The sequence below is a fragment of the Carcharodon carcharias genome, chromosome 13 (assembly GCF_017639515.1).
Source record: "Carcharodon carcharias isolate sCarCar2 chromosome 13, sCarCar2.pri, whole genome shotgun sequence".
NCBI classification, from domain to species: domain Eukaryota; kingdom Metazoa; phylum Chordata; class Chondrichthyes; order Lamniformes; family Lamnidae; genus Carcharodon; species Carcharodon carcharias.
The window spans coordinates 83,540,336-83,558,538 of NC_054479.1; the positions used below are offsets into that span (position 1 = coordinate 83,540,336).

The 18,203-nt window shown below is 50.2% G+C and overlaps 1 protein-coding gene across 1 annotated transcript; it reads left to right on the forward strand.

The window, feature by feature from the left end:
- The first annotated feature begins 912 nt into the window (after positions 1-912).
- Positions 913-9,414, forward strand: LOC121286101. Its single transcript, XM_041203093.1, has 4 exons — positions 913-951; positions 1,033-1,136; positions 2,256-2,773; positions 9,309-9,414. Exons 1-4 carry the CDS (start codon positions 913-915, stop codon positions 9,362-9,364), a joined length of 717 nt encoding a protein of 238 aa, XP_041059027.1. The 3' UTR covers positions 9,365-9,414.
- Positions 9,415-18,203: the final 8,789 nt, after the last annotated feature.

Genomic DNA, 18,203 nt, shown 5'->3' on the forward strand with positions numbered 1-18,203 from the left:
TGATTAAAAGCAATTGTAACTAACTTCAAAAACACTCATTGTTTGTGAAGTCCTTTGCAATGTAAACAAACCCCACTCTCAACCCTCAACTTCTTTAGCAGCCCCCCACCCCTGTCCCACCAGCGAGTTATAGTCGCTTCTTCGGGCGTGTCAGCTTCTGGCCGACTTTCCTCCTTGTGTTGGGGGTGTGGTTGTGAGCAGTCTGCCACACCCCCACCCACTCCTGTAAAATGCAGCCCGTGTGTCTAAGTCTGCAGAGTGGGGTTTGAAACTTCAAACGTCTGACAGTACATAAGCGAGAGTATTGTCACCAAATTAAGGCTGATTCTTAAAGCCACAAGCCCATACATAGACACCAAGGCTCGCACTGGAGCCCAGAGGACAGACAGAAATCACTCACAGGAGCATGTTAAGCGTAGTTCCACTTTATCTGAGCCTGTCTACACAGAGTTTCCTTGGGGTGGAACAAGATTAATAGGGAATCAAAGGAATGGGATCCATGATATTCGAATCGGTGCAGAGGCCAGTGTTGGTGAAGGGGAGGGCTGTGTATTTGGTAGCTGTACAATGCACCTGCGGAGAAAGGAGAATATGATTATTGGGTGGTGATGGGCACATAGGCGATGCACTTGTTAGTCAATTTGTAACAAGTCCTAACGTTTCTGAGCATTAATTTCAACAAGTTGAAAGTTAAGTTTCCTGCCAATCGAAACTCCAATTCACACTCTTGCCAAAGCAAGATCCCACAATAGGAAAATCTCTCCAGTCGAAGGTGCTTCTCTTGCCTTTCTCATGTATCGAGAAAACTTGAAAGGGGCTTTTATGAGCAGAATAAAAAATATGAATTGATTGGTTTTGACATGTGTCTCTGTTTGAACAGGTGACGGCAGTGCATTCGGGCAATCTTAAATAATGTCTCTGAACATCACCGATTTGGTATTTTTTGACCAGGTAAGAAAATGGCAGCTTCTTTAAACTCAATTAAACAATCAACAAGGAATCAATAGTAAGAATCTAATTCTATCTCAACAGGCAAGTTTTAGAAATTTTAAAAAACCACAGAAGCAGGCGCAAGATGATGTAAGTTCTGCAATTGTTATTCCAGTCATCGGTTCACAAGTTAATTCAATTAGCAGGTAAGATAACTGATGGGTCGCTAGCCAGCATAGAAACAGTATTCATACAATACTTGGAGTTCCAGCACATGGAGAAGAAGTGCAGCAATAAGGAAGCAAATTTTCTTAGCTCTGCTTTGCCTGAACAGTAAATGTCTGACCACAGTGACGCAGTGACTTTGAGTCTGTATCACCCTGACCAATGGTACCTCGAAGCTGCATGGGTGCACTGGGGGCAAACAGGCCAGGAACAACCAGTGTTCCCTCAAAGATGCATGCAAGCACAGATGAGCAGCAACCTTAAAGGGACTGGGCAAGCCAGCCACACAATGAAGGGAAATTAAAGGGAATATTTACCCTGACTGGATTTGTCTTTACCCATTTGCAGTGGGCAGTTATTTAGTGAGGGATTGTGAGAATCCAAAACTAGGAGCCATAAATATAAGATAATCACAGATAAATAATTCTTAACTTAATTTGCCTCATGTTGGTTAGAATGTGGAACTTGCTACCATATGGAGTGGTTGAGGTGAAGAGAATTGTTTTTTCTTTATTCTTTCATGCTGACCACTACCAAGGTCAGCATTTATTGCTCATCTCTAATTGTTCTTGAACTGAGTGGCTTGCTGAACCATTTCATACGGCAGTTACATTGCTGTGCATCTGGAGTCATATGTAGGCCAGACTAGGTAAGGACAGCAGATTTCCTTCCTTAAACAGCATTAGTGAACCAGATGGGTTTTTATGACAATTTCATAGTCACCATTAATGAGACTAGCTTAAGTTCCACCAGCTGCTGTGGTGGGATTTGAACCCATGTCTCCAGAGCATTAGCCTGAGCCTCTGAATTGCCAATCCAGTGACATTACCACAATGCCACCTTCTTCCCCCCAGAATAGATGCATTTAAGGGAAAACTGGAAGGGACATGAGGGAGAAAAGAGTAAAAAGCTTTATTGATGGGGTTTGATGAAGTAAGGTGGAAGGAGGCACCTGTGGGTCATATACATTGGTGTGGACTAGATAGAGTGAATGATCTGCCTTCATTCTGTAAATGCTATGTACTTCCATCAGGTGGCTCTGTTTTTTTTAAAATCTGGGACATTAATTTATTCCAGTTTGTTTCTTCCATTATTTTCAGGCAACCTAAGAGCAAAAGACATTCCACAGCCCCACCATTTATTACTAAAAGTAAGGGAGATGATGCCGAGAAACCCGAACGACCTAGTTCAGCGGGCATTAGGGTTAACGTCTTTGTTTCTGCATACGCTGACGAAATCGAGCACATGCATTATTTTGAGAAACTGAAAAATGCTGCCCCTTTGTTGCTGACCAACATTGATGGGATGATTCTTCACTGCAAAATTGCTGGAATCCCATTCCCCCGGGGCCTTGAGAACATCTTGAACTACAGCTGGAGTGATTTAATCAAGGAGGTGTCCTACAGCAGGAAGAGATGGCCAACTGCAGCCTGCCAATACACTTGTGAGCCGAGGAAAGCCTTGCAGAAAACGACACAGAGCGCTAGTCTGTCACCTGACAGCATTGAAACTGAGAACATCAAAAGCAGATCCAAATCCACGTTGATTACAGAGGAGGTGAAAGAAGAAGTAACTATGAGGATGGAGCGGGAACCCATTTCAATTAATTCAGTCAAGCGTAAGTCAATTTCAGGCACCAAACACAGTGCTGTATCTGCCTAGTGCTACCTCAGCTATAGAAAGAAAGACTTGCACTTATATAGCGCTGTTCACAGCCTTGCAGCATCCCAAAGCACTTCACAGTAAATGAACTACATTTAAAATGTAGTCATTTTTATAATATGGGAAACATGACAGCCAATTTTAGCACACCAAGGTCCCACAAACAGCAACTAAATAAATGACCAGGTCATCTGTTTAGGTGTTGGTTGAGGAATAAATATTGGCCAGGAGGCCAGGGACAATTCCACTGCTCTTCTTCAAAATGGTGCCCGTGGAATCTTTTATGTCCACATGTGAGAGCAGACACATCTCACCACTTCTGACAGTCAAGCATTCCCTCAGTACTGCGCTGGAGTGTCAGCTATGAGTTTGTGCTTAAGTCTCTGGGATTTCAATCTACAACTTCTGACTCGGAAGATAGAGTGCTACCACTGAGCCAATATGAGAGTTAGAGATAGATTGGGAAAAACACAGAAAGGAGAAATTTGCAGGAAGATTGAGGGTGAGAAAGAGAGTTCAATGCATGTAGAGTTGGGGAAGGAGGGAAGAAAGAGAGATAGATGGACAGAGAGACAGGGAAGGAGAGAGAAAGAGTGAGAAGAGTGCAGGATTGTTACATTTACTAGATTCTTGATTCCATAGAGATCAATCAGTTTGATGTTCATTTCTAATGTATCCCAAGATTTGCAAACCCCTGTAATATCATGATTCTGTTTGCTTATAATGAACCGGTAAATAAATTGAAGGAATATGCAAAGTGAGCACATATCCAATTAACATTTGGTTCAAATTTCTCAGTGGCCTCATCCCTCCCTTTCTCGATAAACCAAATTTCAAGAGTTTGACTCTGTAAGCTTTCATCCTGTTATGACGGTATAATAGCTTCTTGTTCAATGTCTTGAGGAAGAATTTTTCGCTCAGCGTGCGCCTGACCCACTTGAGCATGTGATGTCGTCAGGTGAACGTCCAGATGTCATCACACACTCGTGCAATATTTCGGCTGGCAGGTGTGCGCAAGAGTCGGCAATGTGCCCACTGACAATTAAGAGGTCTTTTAAGGCCATTAAAGTAGTAATCAACTGTCATTTTTCATTGCCCATCCAATGTTACAGTTGGGTGTGCAAGTCGGCCAGGCGGTCTTTGCCTTTTTGAAGAAACCTCATCCAAGAGCGGGATGAGGTTTCCAATATTAATCTTAAAAATTAAAAATGTTTGGACAGAATTTACATCTGCCATATGTTCAGGTGACAGATCCTAATGCATGGATGTTTTTTTTTTCTGGCATTTAAAAATCTTTATTTATGGCTTTTGAATTCTTCAGCTCCCTGGGGCAGCTCTCTGCCTTCAGGGAGCTTTCTGTAAGCGCTCCCCTGCACACACACTGATTTCAGCGCTCGCCCTCCTCCTGCCCCTACCCGACAGCGCTGAGCATTTCAGTGTGCCAGCCAGCATGAAATCGTGTTCGGGGTCCAATCGCAGGTGGCGGCCCGTTTCCCAGCCATTCCCAGGCCCATCAACCATGCCCACATACCAAATTCAAAATCCTGCCCTTGGATTTAGCAGCAAGAGCAACTAGAACTCCCTACCTAACAGCATCATGGTGTTCTTAGACATGGACTGCAGTGATTTAAGAAGATGACTTACCACCAGCTTTTCAAGGGCAGCTAGTGATGGGTAATAAATGCTGGCCCTGCTAGCGATGCTCACATCTCAGGAAAGAGTAAAAAAATGTTTCCTGTACATGAGTTATATCTAGTTTAGAATTACTGGTTTATTTCCTGGTTTAGACTTTGCAGGGACAATCTTGTGTTCAGAAATTGGGACTGCTGCCGTCCTACACATGCGTAAAATCCGACATGATGATGTTGGGTCACTAACCGTGAGGCTATCTGTGTTCATTGTTATTATGGTGTAAATCGAACTGCAACTTTCAGAGTTTGCACATGCACACTTAGACGTAGATATCTGGAAGTTTCTGTCTGAGTAATCCTGCTAAGTTATAACTGTACCCTGCTGAGAGATACGTCATTGAAATCAGTGTAAGGGTATGAAGTTGCTGTGCTAGCTACTCACTAACATGGCAGGAAAGATTAGGGCTGGTGCATTCAGCTGTAAGTGAATTTTTAATGGTGTGATAAGTCATAATTACTACCAAATAACCTCTCTGGCCCTGAAAGTTTAATTTTACTAGTGTGGAGTCTTATTTCCTCCAAATTTACTTAGTCACTGTAGTCAGCAGCTGTCCCTTGATTCGAGGATACATCTACTCAAGATCGCGAGTTTCTGCCCTGGGTCTTTGTGTGACTGAACAGGCCGATTCTCTGCCCACAGATCTTCAGGCACATGGGGCAGGATGTCCCACGAGTGCCGGGTTTGCTTCTTTCTCTTTCCTTCTCTGCCACTGCTCTGCATCATCATTAAGACGTTGTGACTCAAAGCATGATGCAGTTTGATGGACAAATTGTTGAACGATTGGTAGCAAGGCCCTCCCAGTCATTAATGTCAAAGCTGCTGGGCTTCCAGGAGAGCCTCAGAGTCCCTTTGTAGTGTTTTCTTTGCCCTCCCTGGAATGTTGACCATTTGAGAGTTGGGAAAACTGGAGCCGGCTGGGGAGATGGTTTTCAGCCATCCTGATACAGTGTCCGGTCCGTCGAAGTTGACTTTGAAGGAGTTTGGTCTGAATGCTTACAGAGCTGGCTTCAAGAAGGACACTAGTTTTTATTTGACGGTCCTTCCATTAATTTCATCAGAGGTGACAGAGGCATTGCTGGTGGAATTTCTCTCACGCTCATATGTATCGCTGATACACAGTCCAGGTCTCACTGCAGTACAGGAGCGTGGTGACAACAACTGCCCTGTCCACTAGGACTTTTGTTGACTTGCGGAGATCGTTGTTGCCAAACACTCACTGCGGTAGTTTGTAGAAAGTTGAGCTGATGTAGCTGATCCGGTGTTGGATCTCCTTGTCAATTATGGCCTTTTGAGAGAGGTGGCTGCCAAAGGTATGGGAAGTGCCCAGATCAGACGTGGGTTGAATTTATGAGTTTTGTTTTGGCAACATTCAAGGACAGACTGAGTCTCTTGCAATCTGGTGCACAGTGGGCAATGACACTACAGTTACCCGCAAACTAGATCATGTATATCTATGATGGTCAGTTTAGCTTTGGCATGGAGGTGAATGAGGTTAAAGATCTTTCCATTCAGATGATATTTAATTCTGATACCAGAAGGCAGTTGATCTTTGACATGGTGAATAACACTGTCAGGTAGTTTATAATCAATGTGGAGTCTCATTTCTTCACAATTTACTTATTGTAAGAGTTAGAAAAACTCAATTTTTTTTTCACTTTTTCCATCAGTCTCTTTCATTTCTTTCCCCTAATCCCATCTATCTTTCCCAATCCTTATTCATCATCGCGGGGTAAAGATCCTTCCCCAACAGCACTATGGTGTACTTAGACTCATACTGTGATGGTTTAAGAAGGCAGCTTATCACCAGCTTCTTGAGAGCAATTGGAGATGTGTAATAAATGCTGGCCTTGCCAGTGATGCTCACCTCCCATGAAAGAATTTTTTAAAAATGTTTTCTGTACATGATTTAAATCTAATTTAGAATATATTTCTTAGTTTAGACCTTGTGGGTGGAATTTCACATTCAGAAATCTTGACTACTGCCATCCCACTCATGCACAAAATCTTGCTTGATGATGTTGGCAATGTGGTGGTCTCCGACAATAAGGAAGTTGGGCACATTTCCCTTTCCACCTCCCACAACTCCATACCAATCACTCCTGTGCCTTTCATCACTTTCAAGTCTGTAAATTGGAATCAGTCTTAATTCCCTGGGTGAAACACAATGGGAGTTCAACTAATCAGTATTAAAAAGAATCAAACAAAAGTCAATAACTGTAGAATAGCAGATAATATCTTGTACCCCAGCTATGCCTGTCTCTTTATGGGGTATGTGGAACATTTCTTGGTCCAGTCCTACTCCGGCCCCGTCCCATAACTCTTTCTCTAGTACATTGATGATTACTTCGGTGCTGCTTCATGCTCTTGTCTGGACCTGGAAAAATTTATTAATTTTGCTTCCAATTTCCACCCCTCCATCATTTTCACATGGTCCATCTCTGACACTTCCCTTCCCTTCCTTGACCTCTTTGTCTCAATTTCTGGTGATAGACTGTCCCCCAATATCCGTTACAAGCCTACCAACTCCCACAGCTACCTCGACTACAGCTCCTCACACCCTGCTTCCTGTAAGGATTCCATCCCATTCTTTCAGTTCCTTCACCTCCGTCGCATCTGTTCTGATGATGCCACTTTCAAAAACAGTTCCTCTGACACGTCTTCCTTCTTCCTTAACCAAGGTTTTCTACCCACAGTGGTTGACAGGGCCCTCAACCGTGTCCAGCCCATCTCCTACGCATCCGCCCTCACACCTTCCTCTCCCTCTCACTCTCAGAAACATGATAGGGTCCCCCTTGTCCTCACTTATCACCCCACCAGCCTCCGCATTCAAAGGATCGTCCTCCACCATTTCCACCAACTCCAGCATGATGCCACCACCAAACACATTTTCCCTTCACCCCCCCTGGTGGCATTCCACAGGGATTGTTCCCTCTGGGACACCCTGTCCACTCCTCCATCATCCCCTACACCTCAACCCCCTCTGACAGCACCTTCCCATGCAACCGCAGCAGGTGCAACGCCTGCCCCTTTACTTCCCCTCTCCTCACCATCCAAGGGCCCAAACACTCCTTTCAAGTGAAGCAGCATTTCACTTGCTCTTCCCTCAATTTAGTCTACTGCATTCGTTGCTCCCAATGCACTTTCCTCTACATTGGAGAGACCAAATGCAGACTGGATGACCGCTTTGCAGAACACCTTCAGTCTGTCACCAAGACCTCCCTGTCGCTTGCCATTTCAACACTTCACCCTGCTCTAATGCCCACATGTCCGTCCTTGGCTTGCTGCATTGTTCCAGTGAAGCTCAACACAAACTGGAGGAACAGCACCTCATCTTCCGACTAGGCACTTTACAGCCTCCCGGACTGAATATTGAGTTCAACAATTTTAGATCATGAACTCTCTCCTCCATCTCCACCCCCTTTCCGATCCTCCCCCCATTTTTTTTTCCAATAATTTATACAGATTTTTCTTTTCCCACCTATTTCCATTATTTTTAAATGTATTTCCATCTATTGTTTTATCTCTACTTTTTAGCCTTTTTCGATTCCTTCACCCCACCCCACCCCCACTAAAGCTATCTGTACCTTGCTTGTCCTGCTTTCTACCCTTAATTAGCACATTCCTTAAATAATATCACCACCTTCAACACCTCTTTGTCCTTTTGTCTGTGACATCTTTTGGTTATCTCCACCTATCACTGGCCCTCTATCCAGCTCTTCTTGTCCCACCCCCCCTCCACTTAAACCAGCTTATATTTCACCTCTCTTCTATTTTTCCTTAGTTTTGTTGAAAGGTCATTCAGACTCGAAATGTTAACTGTGTTCCTCTCCCCAGATGCTGCCAGACCTGCTGAGTTTTTCCAGGTATTTTTGTTTTTGTTTTGGATTTCCAGCATCCGCAGTTTTTTGCTTTTATCTTGTACCCTTTGTTCAGCCTTCATGGAGAAAAGCACATTCCTGTACATTTAAATTAAGTAGATCCGTCATGTGTTGTATGTTTAAAGTCTCATTTTGTAAAAGATTTTTGAAAACATCATGAGCAGACTGTCTATTTTACATTAGGTAAATTTGAAGTAACCAAACTTTCTTGGTTCTAACATAATGATAGACAATGCTGGAAATGCTCAGATGTCTGGCAACATCTGTGGGGAGAGAAACAGTGTTAACATTTCAGATCGATGACCTTTAATCAGAATTGGAAAAAGATGTAACAGGTTTTAAGCAAGTACAGAGGCAGTGAAAGTTAAGGAGGGGGAAAGAGCAAAGAGAAGATCTGTAATGGGTGGAGTGTGAGAGTGATTAAATGACAAAAGGGATAATAGTACATACATCTACTCCTACATCTTATGGTCTTATAGACAATTTTTTAATCAGTAAGGGAGTCAAGGGTTATGGAGAAAAGGCAGGAAAGTGGAGTTGAGGATTTTCAGATCAACCACGATCTCATTGAATGGTGGAGCAGACTCGATGGGCCAAATGGCCTACTTCTGCTCCTACGCCTCATGGATGAGTGTCAAAATCTACAGCCCACCTGCCATTTTTTAAAAAACTAATTAAAGACCAATTCAGCTTGTTAAGCAATCCAATACACCAGAATAATACGTTGCCCATGTCATAATATGGTGGGTACATGGGAAACATTTTCAGAGCATGTCATGTTTTTTATCAAAAAGTGTTGCAATGGCGAATATAAAGACTGCAAATGGAACTATGGCTGACTTTAGCAGAAGCCACTGCTGAAGCTGGGAGACTTTGCTGGTGTTGTTACTTTTGTTTTTCTTATATTTCAACCATTATTAGGGCACTTCCTCAGGGCAGGGGCCAAAAAAAGAAGTACTCTGATCAACATCAAGTAAAACGGCATTTGTACATCGTTGTGCCCTTTGGGACTTGTCTATTCTGTTGGTGGAACCTCCTCTGGAGAGGAAGAGAAGGAAAAAGGAGGAGGGCAGCTGGACTGGGATAGGTGCACCATGAGGTGCAAGAAGGTGGGCAAGCTGCTGCTGAGCAAGAGCCTGTGGAGGACAGACAGCAGCACCAGGCAAGCAGAGGTAGGCGAAGGCACTACCCTGCCAACCGTTTCTACAGGATCAAGATGTCTTAGCTGCACCTCTCAAGGGAGACAGTCACATCCCAGTGTGGGTGGTCACTTTGGCTTTGAACTTCTTCACCTCTGGGTCATACCAGGAAGCATATGGAGATCTTGGTGGAATTTCCCAGCCTGCAGCCCACTACTGTATTAATGTTTTCATGGATGCTTCCTATGTGTAGCTATTTACACTCCCTTACAACAGCTAAGGGATTGATTTTTTTTGTGCCTTCACCTGGTGTTAAAGGGCTGGTGACAGCCTCAAAATGGTGCTGGTGGCTTCAGCGCCTTGTTAAAACCAGCTATGTGGCCAAATCTGTTTTGAAAGGGGCCTCCGGCTACATGTCCAAAGCACCTGTTATGTTTCAGGCAATAAACCTATTTAAATATGGGAAACAGACCCTGATGCTATTTAGGTTGGAACCGGCTGGAACCTGCACCATGCTTACTCCTTCCAGTTTCACAAGTCATGAAGCCAAAATTAACAGAAACTGGAAGCTAAATAAAATGTTACTGCACCTGGGGTGAAACAATTGTTTAAGCATTTGCTTTATGGTGCACTGGCGGTTCAAACCTTAATGAGAGCAAGAAATTCCCATTAGGTCAGGCTAATTTTAGACAGGGGCAGAGGAGGGGAATGGTGCTGAGTGTGGGGGATGGGGCAGGAGGGTGATGGAGGAGGGGGTATTGGAGCAGGGGGTGGGGGATGGAGAGGGAGGGTGTTGGAGGAGGGGATGATGGAGCAGGGGGTAGGGGATAGAGTAGGGATAGGGGATGGAGCAGGAGGGTGTTGGAGGAGGGGTTGACGGAGCAGGGGGTAGGGGATGAAGTGGGGGTAGGGGATATAGCAGGAGGGTGTTGGAGGAGGGGTTGATGGAGCAGGGGTGGTCAGTGGAGCAGGAGGATGTTCAAGGAGGTGGGGATGGAGCAGGGGGTGGAGGATGGAGCAGGGGGTGGAGGATGGAGCAGGAGGGTGTTGGAGGAGGCCGGGATGGAGTGGGGATGTAGGATGGAGCAGGAGGTGTGGAATAGAGCTGATATATAAGGAGATAGAGGTGAATGAAAGACTGAAGAGTCACCAGGGAATATAAGCACATCCAGGGGAGGTGGAAGGAGAGCAGATGTGCTACTGTAGCACATAAGAGGAGACAGGAAGAAGGCAGGCAGATAATGCAGGAATGGCAAATAGCAGGGAGAAGATCCCATTTTGACCCTAGGCCACTGTGGAAATAATTGTCTATGGAACAATGTTTAAATGATTAGTTTTCTTGCCCATAGGGGAGACTGGAGATACTGTTTAAAGGAAAAAGAACCACAACCAAAACTGGATAAGTTGCACTGCCTGGTCACCACAGCCTGCAATGACAGTGTGACAGACAACTGTTGACATAGAGATTTCCAATTACAAATGTTGACATTTGTTGAAAATTGTAACACAGGAGATAGGGTTTGTGGATAGGAAGGGAACATGGATTTTTATACTTCCAAGTCACTCTTCATCCTGCATTGGAACTATGGGTAGAATTTTCCACTCCCACCAGCAGCGGGAATCATGGTGGGCAGAGGAGCAAGGTTTGGCGGGAGGCCAAAAATCAGTTTCCTGATGTTGGGAAATTAGTTTGGAATCTTGTTCCCCCGACTTTCATGATGGCTTACCGTGGGTTGAGTGTCCCGCTGATCTATGTCAGGAACCCCATCTCATGAATGCTCATTAAAAGGCCAACACACCGAAATCTTGTTTTCCCCCTCCAAATTTTGTGCCCTGCCAGCGGGAACTTAGAACATTCACTTTCACAACTGTTCACCTGGTGAGGTAGACTTCTTCCTGGACTTTCAGGTCAGTCAATGTTGTTTTCGCCTTCCTTTCACACCGTCGCTGAGAGACATCAGCTGCCTGTCTCACACACTTGTGCCAAGATTGGGAACGGGGGAGGGGTGAGTCCAAGCCAGGACTGTGGAGGGGTGGTGGTGGGAGGGAGGACATGTCAAGGAGCAGAGTGGAGGAGTGAATGGATGTCTGGGTGCCGTTACAATATTGTGCCCGGATGTTGCAGCCTATGAGATGATGGCGGGCGGGCCACTTCCTGCCCTGCACTCCAGCAGCAGTCACTCCGACTTTCACTTCCACCCCGAGACTTACTCTTTGAAATGGAAAATTCCATCCTATATCGCCATTCCTTCACTGTCACTGGATCAAAACCCTGGAACTTCCTCGTTAACAGCACTGCGGGTGTACCTACACCACAATGACTGTAGCATTTCAAGAAGGCACCTCACCACCACCTTCTCAAGGGCAATTAGGATAGGCAATAAAACTGGCCTAGCCAGCGACACCAACATCCCATTAAAAAAATAATTAAGGAAAAAGGTGATTAAGAAACAACATTATTAGCAGCAATTTTCATTTATATAGCATCTTTAATGTAGTAAAACTTCACAAGTAATAAATTTTCCAAGAAAATTATTGGCAAATGAATAAAATCCTGCTTCAACATTTAATATGCAATGGGCTCTAAAGGTTGTACATTGCTTATAAATATCTAGGCCTTGCTTTATGACACAAGTTAGAGAATTGGAACTAGGTGAACAAGCTGATTTGCCTGCAGCAGGTAAACTCGAGGGAAAGAAATGAACTTGAACCTGAAGCTGAAATTCAATCAGAGACACTAGCATCATCTCTCTCTCTGATTCAGCACAATCTCACTGTGGGGCAATCTGGAGCTGTCACCCTTTGACCATTCAAAGAGGGAGAGAGGGTGAATCCCAGCTGTTTTACTGACAGCAATACAAGTTCTCTAAATAATCATCTTAGTGCGAAAGATCGGGTGTCCCAGAGGGAGAATTCTGGTAAAACCTGCAGCACTGTCCCAACCTGATGTAATGATGAACTTGTTTGCAGCCCCTTTATGTTGCCTCCTTGTAGCTAGTCATGGCTCTTCGAGCATTGCAATATTATCATAACTTCCAAGCTCCCCCGCATTGGATTTGAGGCGGGGGGTGGTGGGAGATTCCTTTCAGAACTTCACAGATGAGGGTTTGCATGGCAATCTCCCAGAAGCATAAACTTCCCCTGGGCATTTGCCCTGCACTGGGAACCATCTGAAAATGCGATTTAAATCATGTTCTTCGGATGGTTCCGACAGGGTTACACTAATAGTTACTCAGAAAAAGTTAGACAAGTTAAAGCCTCTTCTAATTCTGGGTAATTATTGTAAAGACCCAGCTGACACCCCCATGTACCCGCACACTGACTACCCCACACACCTGACCACCCCCGCCACCGCACCCCCCCCCCCCCCACCCCAACCCGGTGACTTCCCCCAGCTCCCCTGACTAACCACCTCCCCCATGATATTCCCTGTTGTCCCCCCATGGGATTTCCCCCACCTGTATTGGACTCTTCCCCCACCGTGGCCCCAAGTCTCACCCCACTGATGTAAGCCGACCTGACCCAACCGCCCCCCAACCCGACCAACCCCCCGACACCCTCCCACCAGCAAGGTCTGAGCCTTCCCACCCCCTGACCTCCGACCCCCCACCCCCCTGCCGAGATCCAACCCCCAACCCCCCACTGTGGTCCGACCTCCCCCACCCCTGCCTCCCGAGGTCTGACCACTTCTCCCCCAACCTGAGGTCTGACTCCCCCACACCCCATTCCCCCTGAGGTCCAACCCCACCAACCTTCCCCTGAGGTCCGACTCCTCCACACCCGCCCCTAGGTCGGCCTCCCCCTGTTGTTCAACACCTCTCCACACCTCCCCCTGAGCTCCAAAACTTCCCCCACCCCGAGGTCCACAACCCCACAACAAGATCTGACACCCCCCACAGCCCCACCCCCTCCAAGTTCTGACACCATCCCCACCCCCCACCCACCCCCCGAGGTTCGACAACCCTCCCCATCCGAGCTAGTAAAAAAGGGACTTGTCCTCTTTCAATTCGATGGAGCTGGACTTCAACACTGGGCCTCGGGGACTTGTTGTCCTGCCTGTGCTTCGGTGAAGAGCTGTCCTGCCCCGGGCCTCGGAGACGAGCTGTCCTGCCGCGGGCCTCGGTGACGAGCTGTCCTGCCCCGGGCCTCGGTGACGAGCTGTCCTGCCCCGGGCCTCGGTGACGAGCTGTCCTGCCGCGGGCCTCGGTGACGAGCTGTCCTGCCGCGGGCCTCGGTGACGAGCTGTCCTGCCTGTGCCTCGGAGACGAGCTGTCCTGCCCCGGGCCTCGGTGACGAGCTGTCCTGCCTGTGCCTCGGAGACGAGCTGTCCTGCCGCGGGCCTCGGTGACGAGCTGTCCTGCCCCGGGCCTCGGTGACGAGCTGTCCTGCCTGTGCCTCGGTGACGAGCTGTCCTGCCCCGGGCCTCGGAGACGAGCTGTCCTGCCGCGGGCCTCGGTGACGAGCTGTCCTGCCTGTGCCTCGGAGACGAGCTGTCCTGCCGCGGGCCTCGGTGACGAGCTGTCCTGCCCCGGGCCTCGGTGACGAGCTGTCCTGCCTGTGCCTCGGAGACGAGCTGTCCTGCCCCGGGCCTCGGTGACGAGCTGTCCTGCCGCGGGCCTCGGTGACGAGCTGTCCTGCCCCGGGCCTCGGTGACGAGCTGTCCTGCCCCGGGCCTCGGTGACGAGCTGTCCTGCCTGTGCTTCGGTGAAGAGCTGTCCTGCCCCGGGCCTCGGAGACGAGCTGTCCTGCCGCGGGCCTCGGTGACGAGCTGTCCTGCCCCGGGCCTCGGTGACGAGCTGTCCTGCCTGTGCCTCGGAGACGAGCTGTCCTGCCGCGGGCCTCGGTGACGAGCTGTCCTGCCCCGGGCCTCGGTGACGAGCTGTCCTGCCTGTGCCTCGGAGACGAGCTGTCCTGCCCCGGGCCTCGGTGACGAGCTGTCCTGCCGCGGGCCTCGGTGACGAGCTGTCCTGCCCCGGGCCTCGGAGACGAGCTGTCCTGCCCCGGGCCTCGGAGACGAGCTGTCCTGCCCCGGGCCTCGGAGACGAGCTGTCCTGCCGCGGGCCTCGGTGACGAGCTGTCCTGCCGCGGGCCTCGGTGACGAGCTGTCCTGCCTGTGCCTCGGAGACGAGCTGTCCTGCCCCGGGCCTCGGTGACGAGCTGTCCTGCCGTGGGCCTCGGTGACGAGCTGTCCTGCCGCGGGCCTCGGTGACGAGCTGTCCTGCCTGTGCCTCGGTGACGAGCTGTCCTGCCTGTGCCTCGGAGACGAGCTGTCCTGCCCCGGGCCTCGGTGACGAGCTGTCCTGCCCCGGGCCTCGGTGACGAGCTGTCCTGCCGCGGGCCTCGGTGACGAGCTGTCCTGCCGCGGGCCTCGGGGACTTGTTGTCCTGCCTGTGCTTCGGTGAAGAGCTGTCCTGCCCCGGGCCTCGGAGACGAGCTGTCCTGCCCCGGGCCTCGGTGACGAGCTGTCCTGCCCCGGGCCTCGGTGACGAGCTGTCCTGCCCCGGGCCTCGGAGACGAGCTGTCCTACCCCGGGCCTCGGTGACGAGCTGTCCTGCCCCGGGCCTCGGAGACGAGCTGTCCTGCCCCGGGCCTCGGAGACGAGCTGTCCTGCCGCGGGCCTCGGTGACGAGCTGTCCTGCCCCGGGCCTCGGTGACGAGCTGTCCTGCCTGTGCCTCGGAGACGAGCTGTCCTGCCGCGGGCCTCGGTGACGAGCTGTCCTGCCCCGGGCCTCGGTGACGAGCTGTCCTGCCTGTGCCTCGGAGACGAGCTGTCCTGCCCCGGGCCTCGGTGACGAGCTGTCCTGCCGCGGGCCTCGGTGACGAGCTGTCCTGCCCCGGGCCTCGGAGACGAGCTGTCCTGCCCCGGGCCTCGGAGACGAGCTGTCCTGCCCCGGGCCTCGGAGACGAGCTGTCCTGCCGCGGGCCTCGGTGACGAGCTGTCCTGCCGCGGGCCTCGGTGACGAGCTGTCCTGCCTGTGCCTCGGAGACGAGCTGTCCTGCCCCGGGCCTCGGTGACGAGCTGTCCTGCCGCGGGCCTCGGTGACGAGCTGTCCTGCCGCGGGCCTCGGTGACGAGCTGTCCTGCCTGTGCCTCGGTGACGAGCTGTCCTGCCTGTGCCTCGGAGACGAGCTGTCCTGCCCCGGGCCTCGGTGACGAGCTGTCCTGCCCCGGGCCTCGGTGACGAGCTGTCCTGCCGCGGGCCTCGGTGACGAGCTGTCCTGCCGCGGGCCTCGGGGACTTGTTGTCCTGCCTGTGCTTCGGTGAAGAGCTGTCCTGCCCCGGGCCTCGGAGACGAGCTGTCCTGCCCCGGGCCTCGGTGACGAGCTGTCCTGCCCCGGGCCTCGGTGACGAGCTGTCCTGCCCCGGGCCTCGGAGACGAGCTGTCCTACCCCGGGCCTCGGTGACGAGCTGTCCTGCCCCGGGCCTCGGTGACGAGCTGTCCTGCCCCGGGCCTCGGTGACGAGCTGTCCTGCCCCGGGCCTCGGTGACGAGCTGTCCTGCCCCGGGCCTCGGTGACGAGCTGTCCTACCCCGGGCCTCGGGGACTTGTTGTCCTGCCTGTGCTTCGGTGAAGAGCTGTCCTGCCCCGGGCCTCGGAGATGAGCTGTCCTGCCCCGGGCCTCGGAGACGAGCTGTCCTGCCCCGGGCCTCGGGGACTTGTTGTCCTGCCTGTGCCTCGGTGACGAGCTGTCTTGCCCCGGGCCTCAGGGACGAGCTGTCCTACCCCGGGCCTCGGGGACTTGTTGTCCTGCCTGTGCCTCGGTAACGAGCTGTCCTGCCTGTGCCTCGGTGACGAGCTGTCCTGCCCCGGGCCTCGGTGACGAGCTGTCCTGCCCCGGGCCTCGGTGACGAGCTGTCCTGCCTGTGCCTCGGTGACGAGCTGTCCTGCCCCGGGCCTCGGTGACTTGTTGTCCTACCCCGGGCCTCGGTGACGAGCTGTCCTGCCTGTGCTTCGGTGAAGAGCTGTCCTGCCCCGGGCCTCGGGGACGAGCTGTCCTGCCCCGGGCCTCGGTGACGAGCTGTCCTGCCTGTGCTTCGGTGAAGAGCTGTCCTGCCCCGGGCCTCGGGGACGAGCTGTCCTGCCTGTGCCTCGGTGACGAGCTGTCCTGCCCCGGGCCTCGGGGACTTGTCCTGCCTGTGCCTCGGTGACGAGCTGTCCTGCCTGTGCCTCGGGGACCTGTTGTCCTGCCTGGATCTCGTCCAGTCTGAGTCGGAAGGTCGGGCAAGATAGGCAGAGAAGAAAATCCACAAAGATAATTGGGCATGGAGTGGAATCCAACACTGATGTGAGCCAACCTGAGGCTTGCGATAGGAGGAGGCTCGGGGCTACTGCCCAGTACAGGTTGCCATCTTCCCTGACCACAGATAGGCTAAGCTTTGACAGTTTCGAACCAGAAGTCTGAATTTCACTGCACTGGAATGAATTGGATCTGCCCTCATCAGCAAGGAAGATCCATGGACAGAAACCATAAAAAAAATTCCCAATGCCAACTTTCAGACAATTTTGCATTGATAGTTATGGGCAAATGCAATATCAGTGCATTGTGGGGATTCGATTTGCAGTGTGGATGGGATGGTTTCCAGGGAAACCAGACCCGGTCCTTGACCAGTTGAAGCTGTTTCAGCGAGTGAGAGAGAGGGAACAGCCTGCTCCTCTCTTTAACATTGGGGTGCCGGTTTTCCATTGGACCATAGCCCATTGTGCCTAAGTCAAGCGTTTCTGCAAAAATGACACCCAATAGTTTGGCTGCAGTGAAACTCAGGATATAAATCAGTAATGGAAAGAAAAGCGAGAAATTGCATTTGTAAAGAGCCTTTCGCAACCTTTGGATTCCAAAGAGCTTCACAGTACTTCTGAAGTGGAGTCACTGTTGTAAAATGGACAACCATAGCAACCAAATTGCACACAGCAAGATCCCACAAACAGTAATGAGTTAAATGACCAGTTGATCAAATTGGTGGTGTTGGCTGGGGGTTTAAATATTGTTCAAGACAGTAGGAGAGCTCTCCTGCTCTTCTAACAATGTCATGGCATCATTTGTAATACATACGCCTGGGAGATAACACTTCTGACATTGCAGCACTCCTCAGTGCTGCACTGGACTGTCATACTGGATTACACGCTTAAGTCTCTGGAGTGGGGTTTGACCCCACAACCTGCTGACTCGGGTGACAGTGCAACCTGGCCCATGGCTGACACCTAAATAATGATGACCATAGCACATACTATTAAATATCTTATGTTAATCAATAGAATTAGATATTTCAAATCTATTGGGTGTCAAACCTTTCAAAGGCGTCACACCTTGAAAGTATTCCACACTGTGGGACAAACTATTGCAATTGGCTCAGATAATTGCTTAGCTCTTAAGTTCCCAGTCAAATAGCCAATCAACTGATTCTGAATGCCAGTCCATGGAAGTTATGGCCCAATCACAGTTGGATTGCCACTCCACTCCTAATTATTTACCCTGAAATGCAACTGCGCCTTTCTTGCCCAACATTCCGACTGGGGCTGGGTAAGAAAAGGACAGTGCAGTGGGTTCCTGAGACCTTCCCACGACCTCGCATGCAGGAGAGTGAGGGTAAGGACATGCCCCGTTTTTTATGGCACTAGCCAGCACTAGCAGTAGTGGGGACCCGTGGGCGGGGTTGGGAGGACAGTCGGTGAGGGGGGC

Coding starts and splice junctions, on each gene's coding strand:
- LOC121286101 (XM_041203093.1), top strand. CDS start 913: ATGTCTCTGAACATCACCGATTTGGTATTTTTTGACCAG. Junction 952..1,032: donor ATTTGGTATTTTTTGACCAG/GTAAGAAAATGG, acceptor CTATCTCAACAG/GCAAGTTTTAGAAATTTTAA. Junction 1,137..2,255: donor CAAGTTAATTCAATTAGCAG/GTAAGATAACTG, acceptor CATTATTTTCAG/GCAACCTAAGAGCAAAAGAC.